At 31.3% G+C, this 15,322-nt stretch overlaps 1 protein-coding gene across 1 annotated transcript in view; it reads left to right on the top strand.

Annotated features, from left to right (window-relative positions):
- The window catches only part of LOC136979006 (importin subunit alpha-3-like), a 57,409-nt gene that overhangs the window by 29,972 nt on the left and 12,115 nt on the right, over window positions 1-15,322 (top strand). Inside the window, 10 exon segments of the mRNA XM_067274884.1 lie at window positions 6,213-6,424; window positions 6,518-6,613; window positions 11,482-11,567; window positions 11,655-11,741; window positions 11,824-11,874; window positions 11,877-12,017; window positions 12,020-12,036; window positions 12,126-12,188; window positions 13,863-13,931; window positions 14,208-14,336. Of these exon segments, the coding sequence (XP_067130985.1) occupies window positions 6,213-6,424; window positions 6,518-6,613; window positions 11,482-11,567; window positions 11,655-11,741; window positions 11,824-11,874; window positions 11,877-12,017; window positions 12,020-12,036; window positions 12,126-12,188; window positions 13,863-13,931; window positions 14,208-14,336 (951 nt within the window).

The following is a 15,322-nucleotide window of genomic DNA, read 5'->3' as shown; positions in this document are numbered from 1 at the left end:
ACTCACTCTGTTTTGTTTTTATAGATTAATCTTCATATTTAGTAAAGTTCATTTCAACACTTTTAGATAAATGCTATTAAACTTTTTAAACTGTAGGTTAGCAGTCATTTGTAAAATGACAAACAAAATATGGCAGTATGTTGGTATTTGAACACAAATTCTGGATAAAAGTAGCTTGGTACTCAACCAAACAAACAAACCCACTAGAACAAATTTTTGATTAATAACATATTTTTATTTCATTAGCCATAAAAAATTTATGATAAAAATAAAAAATATGAACTAAAATTAATGTTTAATGCATAATATGGTACTTTTAATTGTGATTGTTAATTAATTATTAATTATTGATTGCTTTAATAAACATATTTCTCAAAACAAAACAAACACTGAAACTGGAACTCTATGAAATAAAGTAAACAAGAAACTTTTTTTTTTCAGAAAATATATAGAGAAACAAATATTTTTGGTTTAATTTATGGGCCTATATCAGGTTCACTAACATTCTGAATAAAAAATTTTTTTGGAATGTTGAATTACAAATTCAAATTAATTTTTCAAATATACAAAAAACTTTTTAAAAATGTTACTTTACATCCATGTATTAATGTCTCTTAACAATAAAATAACTAGTTTCTATGAAAGTAACGTTAAGTTGTTAGTTTTTCTTCACTCTGGGTGTGGATGGTTATAAAATGACTGCCAGGATACCAATAATGACTCACAATCTTTATGATTAATACAGTTCCTTTTTAATCTAGCTTTGAAAATTTCTGGAATTTCCAGAGCTATTGTGTGTTCTTTGTTGAAGTTCAATTTAATTAGTTGTGTTTCGTCAAGTTTAGCTGTCCCCCAGTTTCCTGGCATATAAGGTTAAAGACGTAACAGGATTATTCTTTTCAATGTTGTATCAATGCTCTTTTATAGGTGAAACAAAGAGACAAATGAAAATAAGACTCAAAGAGCACGTAGCAGATCTCAAATATTGTAGAATTAATTCACAGTTCCTCGAGCATTGCACGATAAACAGTTGTAACATTGATCAAAATAACATAAAAATTTTACATAACGAACCTAAAGCATATAATAGGAAGTTTAAAGAAAGTGTCGAAATTTTTAAGAGTCAGAACAGCATTAATAAATACCTAGGCATTAAGACAAATGGAAATTGACTAAAAATATTATAAAATATTATAATAATTAATATACACCAAAATCTTCAATCATAGTCACGAAAATCCAACTCCGCATCAGTTAACCTCGGACACGAAAGAATATGCTAATGAGCACGACAGTTGAAGTGCCGTGAAGCAAGAATCGGATAGGATACGAACGAATAATTCAGACAGTTTAGTATTGATTGGTGCATTGTGAATTGTGGTTCCTGCGATTTTTTTTAAATTACCATGTACGGAAAGAATACTGATTTTAGTCGAAGTTTTAAAGTTAAAAAGTTTTTAAAACTAATGTTCTTAACATTAGTTGTAAAGTGCCATTGCCTGAAACATTGGTTGTAAAGTGTCATCTTCTTAATATTTAGTTGACTGAAGAGGGGCATATTAGGCCTGAAACGAGCTACATACGCATGTAATGCTTGTTTCAACTAAATAACAGGGAGAAGAAAAGCCAAGTGATCATCAAAAGCACTATATTGTGTTCGTAGTCAACAAGAATCAAGCACGACACAGTTTCAAGTCATTAATTAATGCTCTTTGATTCTTTTGTTGATGGATCTGTCTGCAGCACCAATACATACTAATTTGTGATCAAATCTGTCTGTGATCAGGATATTGTATACTCTTGTAGCATGATTTAAATTTATTTGGTTTTTCCCATTGCGTAATATTTGGTATACTGTGCTATTACGTTCATAGGTGATCTTTGCATCCACATTCTTTGCAATTTCTTCATATATTGATCTGAGTCTTGTATCGAAGCTAACTGCTATATATCTAATCTCTGCTGGAGTATATTGTGTTTGTATAGTGCTTTTAAGCTGTGATTGCAATTCTGTTTTGCATATGTAATTTTGTGCTAAATTATGCACCAGTTTTTAGAATAACCATGAGAAATTGCCACTTTTCAATGTGTTTAAGTCCTTTATTTGTGTCTTAACATATTAGTGCAATGCATAAATGTCCATCTCACTAACACCCTAAATGCTGATATTTTGTATGAGAATGGGTCATTGGAATACACTGGTATAAAGAATGGAAGATACTCTGGTTTATAGTAAATGCTAGTGGTAATGCATCTTTCTTTGAAACTAATATTTAGGTCCAAAAAATGTGCTGATGAATTACTGTACTGATTCAATTTTAATGTTAGTCTATACGGATTGATGTTAAATTGTTCTAGAAAATTCTCGATATCTGGTTTTGTTTTTCAAATTATCAGAATGTCATCTATGTATCTGGTGTATAGTCTGATGTTTGGTAGGAATTTATGTAAGACCTTCTTCTCTAGAGCCTGTATTACTAGTTCACATAGGTCACCAGACAGAGGGCTACCCATCAGTACAGTGCATTGTTGTAGGAAAGTGTTATTGTTATAACTGAAAAAAGGATGTGTAACATAATAGGTGTGCAAGTCTAGAATCCAATTATGGTGTTGGATGGCTGCTTCTATATTCTCAAATAAAAAAATCATGCAATGAGCAGAAACAAGGTCGTAAATGGATCAATTTATATAGTGACACGAAATCTAAAACTGCAATGTTTTCATTATCAATTAATGAAAGCTCATTCAATCTATCCATCATCCTGTGTGTATCAGTGGTAGTGTATTCATAATCTTTCAAGTGATGAACCAATAATATATGTATCCCTTTTTCTAATAAATGGGTGGTTGAGTGAACTTTACTATCAGTCTTAGCTGTTTTCCTGACTTATGGATTTTTGCAAAAGCAAATAGTTTAGGGGTATCAGGAGATGTAACTATTGCTTTACCAAATTTTAAAACCTTACCTAGCCTTGTGTGTGTGAATCTAACCACCCATTGTTGTAGGCTATCAATATAAACTTTGTTTACCTTGGTGCAGTGACATATTCATCCATCTGAGCCAGATAAGTGGATTTCTTCATTAGTACAATAGATCTGTTTTTATCAGCTTTTAGTACTATTACTCCATTTTCTGAGAGTCATTTTTTACTAGCATCAGCATTCTGCCAAAACTGCCTATCCTGTGGTTTGTTCCTAACGTTCTACACTTGAAAACCATTTTCTACTTGAAGAATTGTGTGAGTGTTTCTTTCATTCCAGAAACTAATTTCTCAATGCTTGGTAGCACACATTTGAGTTGGGTATAAACATTGTAGGGTGCATACATGGGGCCTTTCTTCACTACTTCCTTCAAAAAATTTGGAGTGGAAATACCATTCCAACAAATGAGAGGATTCCTTGTATTCCAAGTGTGCTTTGGGACTCGAAGTTGCAAAATCCATCTTATTTTCCTAATATATTTTGTATGCAAAGTAGTTGAAACTTGGTTTTGTAGGTTTATAACTCTACTATTGACTTCAAACAGCATCTCATGATCCTTAATATATAGATCATTCTCAAAGTTAATAAGTTTTGTAGCTTGGTGTACATTAAGCATCTGGTGTTTCTAACTGCTTTTTGTAGACACAGAAATTTTAACTTCCTCAGTACTGTTTCACATCCTATGCATGGGTAATGGAATATGGACATAGGAAACACATTATTATTATTCTTACAGTCCACCAAAAATACCAATTTATCCTTAGTTTGAATTAGGGCTAAGACTAATTTCTTGTATGATTTGGCCAGCAAAGCCATAATTGTAAAACAAAACCAGTTGTGCCACTCGCAACTGGCAAGTGGAGGTTGTGGGTTTAAGCTCCATCCCAGGACAGTTCTTTTCTTCCAGAAGATTCTAAATTATTTAAATTATAATTATTAATTTAGGTAGATATTTAGATGGCACCTAATGTCTACCTCTAGTAGCAAATTACTTAGCATTAATGCATTAATTATTAAAAGTACTGGATCCATAGTTATTGTTACTGGCATGTTTACTTTATCAAAAGTGAAATAGAACTCATTGTTCATAACCACATCAAGACTGTTTGATGCTTTCTATACTCTATTATGCAGCTTCCACAGAAAGATTTTTGAGTACAAGTTGCTCCATTGTGTATCAACAGAAAATACCATATTTACTAGAATATAAGACAATTTCGCATATAGGACGAGGTGTGACTTTAAATAAAAATAAAGAAAGTTAGATTTATTAATACAATTCTAATTTTATTTCGTTTAATCACAAATAAAATAATATCAAATGCACATATTAAGGCAAACAACCATGTTTGCCTTAATATATGATGAATGGAAAACAAAACCAAAACATTATAATGCACATGACTGGAAAAAGTTTATTTTTAATGATTCAGAATATGCTAATATTCATTAAAAAATAACAATTTAACTAATATAAAATAACCAAATTTATAATTATTGCTAAGTGACCTGTATTTCATTAATGTTTGTATAAATAACTAGAAACTATTTTCTGCGAACGAATGAGATGCAGCACGGTTTTTAATTAATGGACGTAGGATTAAACCAATAAACAAAGGAAAGTGTGTCTTAATTTGTTTACAGTAGGTGCCAACTTACACTAAATAGACTGTAGACCTGTAATGACAGCATAAAGTATGCACGGTTCACAGAAATTATTGCAAAAACGCAAAGAATCCTTTGCTTGCGCATATAGGACGACTTAGGTTTTTGAAGCAGTAAAAAATGAATAAAAACCTCGTCTTATATGAGAGTAAATACGGTACATCCAAACTTGGTGCCATATTAAATGAATAAATGCTATTTTCAGGCACCAAACAAATTGTTTTTAATCAGAAATGTTTTTGTTATTTTATTAGAACAACTTCAATAGAAACTCTTCATTATTCAATCATTGTGTGTACTATTTAATTAAATTAAATTACTTAATTTTTTATTTATGTTATAGGATTTTATAGATTTTTAAAAATTTATTTACTTTTTAATTTATGTATTTACTTTTTTGTAATTTATTTAATTTAATGTTTGAATGTAACAATATTCTGTAAATTATTCATTCCATTGCAATTTGGAAAAAGAGTTTCTGCTGAAGATGTTCTTATAAAAGAACGATAATGTTTCTGGTTAAAAACAATTTGTTTGGTTCCTGAAAATAGCATTTATTTATTTGTTTATTCATTGTGTATTTTTGAGCAGATTTTTTTGCTTTTTGAGCTCACTTGACATTCCTTCTTCTTCCTTCTATTTCATATGGAGACGTTAGCTCTTGACATTCCTTCAGAACCTGATAAACATGTCCATGTGAAATTTCGAACTTCAATTTTCTAGGTGTTTGAATTTTTCCAAGGCTTCTTCCTTCAATTGGGTTTTCTTCAGTTATTTTTCTTCTTATGACCATTTTCTGTTTTTATTTTTTGCTGGTTTCTTTTGCTTTATCTTTTAAATGTCACTTTATAATGTATGCCTTGGAACTCCTGTTGCAGAGAATTGTTTAATGATTTCCCATTTTTGCAATTTTCAGTATAAAGTCAGCCATTTACATTTCCTTGATTGAATTCATTTAATCTCTTCCAGAACCAAGCTGTTTTGATTTTTTTTTTGTTACATCATTTAAAGCTGAGGTTATAAAATGAACAGTGATAAACTGGGGCGTGTAATATATTGAATTTAGCAATACAGAATTTCAATGAAATAAGTTAATCTGAAAAATAAGTTAATTTTTGATTGAAAATGGAAAGGCTAATATCATTAGCTTCAAATATAATTTTAAGTTAATAAAATTAACATAAAAGATTAGGTTTACATTGGCATACTATCTACTACAAAATAGCAGTTTGTATGCCAATGTGCAGTTCCTCCCCTTTTGGCAACTGTTTGACCAGGTTGTTAAGTGTTAGAAATATCTTGACTGTTGCTGAACTTCAGTTTGTTCAACTAATTAATTTTTTTTTAAGATACTAATCATGTAAACAAAACCTTTTCATGTTCTAACTTAGTTTGTATGACAATGTGAACATTTTGCTTTGATTAGTGTTCATAGCATTTTATATGATGGTGTGAATCTAGCTTAAGAGAATTAAAAATTTTTTAATGATACAAAGCGTATTAATATTTTTAAAATTATATTAAAACAGTATGTCCACTGACTAATTAGAATGTTCATTTAATAGGAAATGAGAAGACGTAGAAATGAAGTCACAATAGAACTACGTAAAAACAAAAGGGACGAATCTCTTCTTAAAAGAAGAAATGTTCCCCAAACAGACTCTACAGATGAAGATGAGACAGACAGGAGTATCAATCATACAAACCTTGAAATGATTGTACAAAATGCTAGCAGCAATGATCCAGGAGTTCAGCTAAATGCAGTTCAAGCTGCAAGGTAATTGTGCAATTGTAAACTGTTCTCTTTACTTAACTAGATATATTTTGAATTTGAATAAATGTACTAATCAAAATCTTTATTATTGCATAGAAAATTACTTTCCAGTGATCGTAATCCTCCCATTGATGATTTAATCAACTCAGGGATTTTGCCCATTTTAGTACACTGTTTAAAAAGACATGACAAGTAAGTTTATTTTTAAAATGTTAACTTTTTATATAATTTCTTTGATGTAAATTCAATTTAAATGAAAAAGTGAATGTAGAATATCAAAATTTATGATGATGATGCATAAATTAAAAAGTAATTGAGATTTTCTGTCTAGTAATGTATCAAATATTACCTCATATAATGTATTAATGTTCATTATCATAACTTAATTAAGTTGTGGCAATGGAGATTATAACCCAGTCAGCATGAATAACCTTTAAACTTAATACATTATTTCTATAAACACAGCACTTTACATACATATAGATCAGGGATGGGCAACACGCGGCCCGCGGGCCACTTGCGGCCCGTTAAACATGTTTATGCGGCCCGCCAAGCATTTCTAAAATTGAATTTATTTTATCAACTTTCTCCCATCAATATATTGTTATAAAATTAATTATAATAAAATGGTAGTACATACTAAACCGAAACAATTTTTTGTGACGAGTTACTCACTTGTCGGCGACAATTCGGATCATGGAGGAGTTTATTGCTATTCGCTTGTACTCCGAAAGACAGGAAAGTGATCGCTAGGCGACCGAAGAGTTGGCCTTATAGAAGACGGCTGTACGTGAGAGGGGCGATAGAGTGCCTTCCGGGAGGACTTTGAAGGGAAGCTGGCCCCTATTCAGGTGTCATCGGCAAAGAGGAAACCCGGAAAAACTCTTAGCTGCCAGCCCGTCTGAGCGGGGCATGAACCCACGATCGAACTCCAGTGTTTAGGGTCTGCTCTCCGCAGCTATGAGCGGAGACGGAGTCCACTCGGCCACTGGTGGGCCACTTGTCGGTGACTTGTTTAAACATGCCATACGAACGCGCCGCGTCTGTGCTTGTTTGTGTTTGCTTCTGTCACACAATCAGTCAGACTGGTAAGCTGTTAACTAGCAATTTTAGCAATTTTTGTGTTTCTTGAAAGGTGTGAGTGCAATATTATTGTCAAAAAGGTAATATTAGAGTTTTTTTATTTAAAATTAAGTTTTCCTACAAATTTTTTTAACTTTCAAATTTTTAATCTATAATAGCATGTCGGAAAAGCAAACAAAAAAACGGAAGGTTGCGGATGAGCACAGGCATTTCCAAGAAAAGTGGAAATTTGATTATTTTTTCACTTTCGTCAAAGATAAAGCTGTATGCTTAATATGCTCAGAGACTGTGTCGACATTAAAAGAATATAACATAAAAAGGCATTACGATACAAAACATGAACAACAATATAAAAACTTAACAGGACAACTCCGGATAGATAAGTTTAATCAAATGGAGAAAAACTTGGAAACCAACAGGCTATTTTTAAAAATCAAGCTATTTTATCAAATATGGCAGTAAAGGCTAGTTTTGTTGTCAGTCAAATACTGGCAAAAAAAATGAAACCCTTTGCGGATGGAGAGATGATAAAAGAATGTCTGACTGCTGTTGCAGAAATAGCATTTCCTGATAAAATAAACATTATTTCAAACATTAGTTTATCAAGATTCACCATTACAAGGAGAATTGAAGACTTGTCTGAGAACATAGCAACAACGCTTCGTGAACGCATTGCAAAATTCGAATACTGTTTTTTGGCACTTGATGAGAGTTGCGATATTAGCGATACAGCACAACTGGTTATATTTTTACATGGTATTGACACCAAATTTAATATTACCGAAGAATTGTGTTCACCTATTCCAATGCAAGGGACTACAACCGGCAAAGACCTGTACGACGAACTAAAGTCTGTGTTGGAAAATTTTTCAATTTCATTAGAAAAGATTATTGGTATATCGACAGATGGAGCACGAGCAATGTCAAGCATGGCGGTAGGAGTATCGGGAAGGCTATTTCAAGACATTAAGAAGGTCACAGGAAGGGAAATATTCGTTAACCACTGCATAATTCACCAGGAAAATTTGTGTGCGAAAAGATTGAGTTTGCCAAATGTCACAGTACCAATAATTAAACTAATCAATTTTATAAAGTCGCGCGCGTTAAATCACTGTGAATTTAAAGAATTCCTGAAAGATTTAGAAACTGAATATGGCGACGTGGTTTTTAATACCGAAGTACGTTGGCTTAGTAGAGGTGCAATGCTAAAAAGAGTATACAACTTAAAAAGTGAAATACAATTGTTCTTGGATATGAAGGGATATGCCTTTCCTCATTTTGGTAATAAAGAATGGATGTGCGATTTTGGGTTTCTTATCGACATGACTCAGCATCTCGATGATCTTAATGTGGAACTTCAAGGCAAAGGACAGTTTATTCACAATTTGTATGATAAAATTCAGGGCTTTGAGCGCAAATTAAAATTGTTGAAACAGCATCTTTTGCAGAATAATGTGTCTCACTTTCCACATTTACAAAAAGAAAACGTTACTACTTCTCAAAAATACGCACAATATATAGACATTTTAATCAACGAATTTAAATTACGATTCCAAATGTTCAAAGCTGAGAAGACAGCGGTTTCCATGAAAATGTTTTCCTCGCCATTTAATATCGATGTGGATACAGTTCCCGAAGACTTTCAAATGGAAGTGATTGACACGCAGAATAATACCGATTTAAAAAATGTATTTTTCTCAGTAAACATCGAAAATTTTTATAAATCTTATGTGAGTTCTGAGAAATTTCCGCTTTTGACGAAAAATGCAAAGCAACTGATGTCTCTGTTCGGAAGTATTTATGTTAGCGAACAATAATTTTCAGCCATGAAATTAATCAAAAATGACCACCAATCAAGACTGAGTGATGCACGATTAGAAAGTTGCGTACGTGTAGCTTACCTCATCAATTCCGGCTGATATTGATCAGCTTGTATCGAAAAAACAGTGCCAAATTTCTCATTAAAAATTTCAAGTAAATTTGTTTTTCTGTTCTTTTATTGTTTGTTTTTATTTTGCATTAAAATTTGTATATGAAATCTTTACTTTTTTTGAATTTTATATTTTTTTTATTCTAATGTTTATTATAAATAAAGTTTTGTAAATTATTAATAAGTGTTACTTTATGTGCGGCCCGCCAAAAAATTTTAAAATTTAAATTGGCCCGTTGATTAAAAAGGTTGCTCACCCCTGATATAGATGATACTTTCAGAGCATAACTATACAAATGCAGACAGGTGGTGAAGGACAGGACTATAACTATAAGTTCTTTTGGACTACCTGGATCCCAGGTCTTCCAGAGTGGTATGTTGCTGCCTTAACTGCTCAATCTTCTGTCCATGTATGTTAATAGATTGCAAATCCAATTGTCTCATTAAACAAATAATGAAACAATAATAGTCTTACATTTATTACAAATTATCTCAAAATATGTAGGTTTTTTTCAATCTCCGGTAGTCCATAAAACAAAGACAAATGTAAATAACAAAATGAATTTATTACCAAAAGTTAGGTACAAACATGGTTACTTTTTGACTTAATCACTGTGAACATTGAGGCATTTGTCATATCTGTAGAAAAGCTTTGCAATACCTTCTTCATAGTGTTGCCGCCAGTGATTGAGATGGGCCTTAACATTGTTTAGAAGATTTTCATTAGTCTCAAACCTCTGCCCTCCTAGCTACGTTTTTAGTTCAGGAAAGAGGTGGAAGTTGCTTGGCACTAAATCAGAGCTATACACTGGGTGTTTAAAAAGTTTCAAGCTGGGTGGGTCTTCATACCTTTAATGCAGGGATGGGCAACCCGCGGCCCTCGGTTGCATGCAGCTCGCAGTAATATTTTTTGCGGCTCGCGTGGCATAAAATATGAATAAATATATCAATTTCCCAGCTTAATGAGATATTTGACAAATATTTAAACGTTATTTTCTACAACTTACATTTGTGAAAAGTTTTTTTGCAATGAATTTAGTAAAAATTAAAACAAGAAACCGGCTAACGGACACATCAAAACTAATTTAAAACTAGCAGTGACTGATATTTAACCAAATATTTCCGATATATTACGTTTAGATCGGTGCCAGAAGCTATATTAAGTATACCTATGCTAATTTATAATTATATATGAATAAAGAATTGTGATTTACCGACAGTCCCCCCCTCTTTTCTCTTGTGTGCGGCCTGCGTCAGTTCAAAAATTTTGAAATGCAGCCCTTACATAGAAAAAGGTTGCCCATCCCTGCTTTAATGTGTGAAGACTTCCACCTCTTTCTTGAACTGAAAACGTGGCTAGCAGGGCAGAGGTTTGAGACTAATGATGATCTTCTAAACGACATTAAGGCCCATCTCAATCACTGGTGGCAACACTATGAAGAGGGGATTGCAAGGCTCACCCATAGATATGACAAATGCCTCAATCTTCACAGTGATTAAGTCAAAAAGTAACCATGTTTGTACCTAACTTTTGGTAATAAATTCGTTTTGTTATTTACGTTTGTTTTTTGTTTTATGGACTATTGGAGGTTGAAAAAACTGCCCTCATATGTTTAACCATATCTCATTAAGTGTTTTATATTTGTCAGTTGTATCAATTTGTTTTATGCTAATATATCCATCTTCAGTGTTGATCTGATGATATAAATATTTCAAAAAAATTTACACATAATAAATCTCTGACTGTGAACTTTATTAGCGAAAGTAAATGCTATTCTTAAATCTAAATGTTAACTATGGAGTTTTTAGTGTTGAAGGAATTAATAAGAAAATAATTTTGTGGTTGTGTTTTTATTGTGTATATTATAATATTAGCTATTAATATAAGTATTATTCATTTAGCCTCTTATATAATATAAGTAAATTCTATTTCATATATATCAGATGTTATCAAGTATTACATTATCAAATCAAATTTGTTTTGCTATTTCTCTGTTGAAAGTAAAAAGGAATTAATTGTAATTTTTAGTTTATATCTTACTTTCAGCCCCTCTCTTCAATTTGAAGCTGCTTGGGCTTTGACAAATATTGCTTCAGGAACATCTCATCAAACTCAGGCTGTTGTAAGTGCTGGTAAGATAGAATGAAAATTATTTTTAAATGGTTGCAAAAGAAAATGTATTAGACAATTTAAATTTAATTATTTTATTTTGTTTATAGGTGCTGTGCCATTATTTCTAGAACTACTTCATTCCCCGCATCAAAATGTTTGTGAACAGGCTGTTTGGGCTTTAGGAAATATCATAGGTAAAATTATGATAGTTTTATCAGATTCCATAGTAATTTATCATAGTTGATATCCAGTTAATTCCAAAATCAATTATTCCAGGTGACGGTCCACAGCTTAGAGACTACGTGATAAGGTTAGGAGTGGTACCCCATTATTATCCTTTATCAAACCAGATATTCCTCTGTCGTTTCTACGTAACGTCACTTGGGTCATTGTAAATTTGTGTCGCAACAAAGATCCACCGCCTCCCGTGGAAACTATTAAACGATTGTTGCCTGCACTTTGCATGCTTATTCACACAGTGATATAAATGTAAGGAATGTCCTGTAAAAGTAGAATACTTTTAAAGTGTTTTTTTTTTTAATTTTTAAAACATAATTTTTAAATTTATATATATATAGATCTTGGTAGATACTGTTTGGGCCCTTTCATATCTTACTGATGGTGGAAATGAACAAATACAGGTATGTCAAAGTTATACTTAAATGAATTTGTTAGTGTCAAAAACTAATAATATATACTTTATTTTCCATTTTTTTCTTGGTCTAGTTTAGTTTGAATGTTCTTAATTACAAATATCAGCCTAATTAGGATTGCATTATGGCATGAGACAGAAAATGATAAAAAAAATAAAAATAAAATTGTTACCAAAACTCCAAGCATTGCCCATCAGGACCTCTTGGGCCTGTGTTATTTATTACTGTTGAATAAATTATTTTTATTCTTTCAGTAAATAAGCATTAAGAAAATTAGGTGATTATTTACAGAAAATTCAAAAAATTGTAACTTTTTATATTTATTTTAAAATTTCAGAATTACAACACAATCTCATAACTTACTTTTTATATTTAACTTTGCTTTTAGTTTATTTAATTATTACTAATTTTATTCAATTTCATTAAATTGTAATTATAAGGTAATATCAATTTTTATGTAATGGATATATTATACACGAACAACTTGATTTCTATAAATTGATGCTAAAAATGGTGTACTTGTGCATCTATGCTTCTTTGTGTGTGCGTAATTGTATTTAGACTGATGTTTAGTAATACAATGATATCGATAGCTTTAATTCTCTGAGAATGCTTTTCTTTAATTTGTATATAGTTTTGGAATTGGATTTTCCTTTTAAAATATTCCCTATCACTAATGTTTCATCAATTCACTTGAGCTGATTTTAAGTGGAACATCTTGTATAACCTGGTTCGGAGACAGAATTGTTTTTCTTTCAAATTAAAATTCACATTTACAGATATGGAATTATAAAAGGCTTTAGGAATGAATGATAGCTCAAATTTTTAGATTATAATTGCTTATTTACTTTCAATTATTGTAATCTTATTTTTGTTTTTATACTAAGATATTCATTGGTATTCAGTAAAAATTGAATTAAAATAATAATGACATTAATTTTTATTCATAGACTATCCTATGTAATTTAATATATGTAAGTAAATACTAATTTACTTACATAAATATTACATAATAATAATCATGTAATATTTGTGGAAAAGAAATTATAATTGGTTAATTTGCATATTTTTAAGTAGACAGCAGCTCTAAGGGCAGTTGGAAATATAGTAACTGGTACAGATGAACAAACACAACTGATAATTATATGAAACAATAGTACAGTATAGAAATAGAAAAGTAATAAGGATTAAGAAAATGTGCCTGACATAAGAAAGGACTCATTAAATTTAATATTTTCAAACATGTAATTAATTAGTTTTCAAGAGTTGTAGATGGATATGAAACAATTTTAATATAAATTCTTAATTCATTGTGATTTATTTCTAGTCTTCTAAGTATATGTTAAAAAATAATGGCAATTAGCTAATTTTTTTATTCTACATTTACGCAAATCACTCAACTACTGCATTTTCAGTACTAATGAATTAAGTTGTTATTTCTAAATTTATAAATGCAGGGATAGTAACTAAAATATGAACTTTAGAAAATAAATGAGTGAGTGATAATAAATATGAAGATGTGTACTTTTTGTGTTACATTGAAACACATTTTCACATAACAAACTCTTCCAATGAAATGAATTAATTTCATGTATGTTATTTTGAATTATTGTATAATCTTATCTGTTACAAATTTTAAACATTAGACTACTTTTGTTACAGATGGTTATTGATTCTGCTGTAGTCCCTAACCTAGTTCCATTGTTAAGTCACAAAGAAGTGAAAGTTCAGGTAATAAAACTTTAATTTATTTTTTTTAAATTAAAATTTAGTTTTTGTTTTGTGTGTTATTTTGCTGCTTAATTCAAACTGTGGTTATTTTGTTTACTAATAAGTTTACTGTATTTTCCGGCATATAAGACGACCCCCAACTTTTGAGAATATTTTCCTGGGTTAAAAAGTCGTATTATATACCGGAAAATACGGTAATTTATATTACATAATAATAATCATGTAATATTTGTGAAAAGGGAATTATAATTGGTTAATTTGCATATTTTTAAATAGACAGCAGCTCTAAGGGCAGTTGGAAATATAGTAACTGGTACAGATGAACAAACACAAGTGGTACTAAATTGTGATGCTCTGTCACATTTTTCATCTTTGCTCAACCATCCCAAAGAAAAAATTAATAAGGTAATATATTTTTAAATTTTTACTCTAACTACCAAGTGTAATTGTTTTTTGTGTGGTATGGGTATAGATGGCCTCAGTTATCCAACATAAATCCTTTGTAGATTGTGTAATCTACTTTCAGTATGTTAATATTATATATATATACATACAGGGGAGTGCAAAAGTAGGTATACAATTGTTATTATGAAAGAAAAACATACAGGGAGAAAATGGAAGAAAAAAAGATTTAAATACCTTCTAAAACCGATAACCAGCGTGAAATATTTTCCAAAATGGCAAACGTTTTCGCTGCCCCTCCTGGGCTCTTCCTCAGGCCGATTCTTTTTACTGGAACTGGATTTGATAATCGAACAGCATAAATAAATGGAACGTGTTTCTTATTTAAACGATCGAGTACGTGCGGCAACCGCATGCCGTTCTAAACATTTAAATTTCTTTTATTCCGTTGAGAAAATGATGCGCGCATCCTATGATAATTACGTGTGACGTTTACCGATTTACAACCTTTCTTCCAATAAAAATTGCCAAGCAGTGGAGAGATTCATTTCTTTTTTGAAATTGATGCATGTTGTTGTGCGATTGGCCTTATAAATTTCTATCTCTTCCAGAGTTCTCAGATGTTCTTGATGTTGGGTGGTGCGGATCACTTTTGCCTCATTAAAAAAGGTGTTATATCCGGGTTTGCTGCATACGTAGACAATGCTGTCGTGTATTTATGGCGGGTAATGTCGGATTTATGCTCCTTTATTCTAGTGCATAGTGGGCGTTTAGTGGACCCTATGTACAGTAATTGTTTCTGCCATCTGTCGTCCTGTAAAGGGATACTATATACTCTTGGAAGTCTATACGGGTTATGTGTGTCTTTTCCATTTCTCAATAGGCTGTATATGGAAGGGTTTCTCCGATAAGCGATTTTAATTCCCTTTTTCTTCGCAATTGCGTTGTATATTGTTTTAAGGTGCGGGTTGTATGTCACTGGGGTCCTT

This window comes from Centruroides vittatus, unplaced genomic scaffold (assembly GCF_030686945.1).
Source record: "Centruroides vittatus isolate TY-2023 unplaced genomic scaffold, ASM3068694v2 contig_566, whole genome shotgun sequence".
Taxonomy (NCBI): domain Eukaryota; kingdom Metazoa; phylum Arthropoda; class Arachnida; order Scorpiones; family Buthidae; genus Centruroides; species Centruroides vittatus.
Note: the sequence above shows the minus strand (reverse complement) of the source record. Positions and strands in the feature narration are given on the sequence as shown.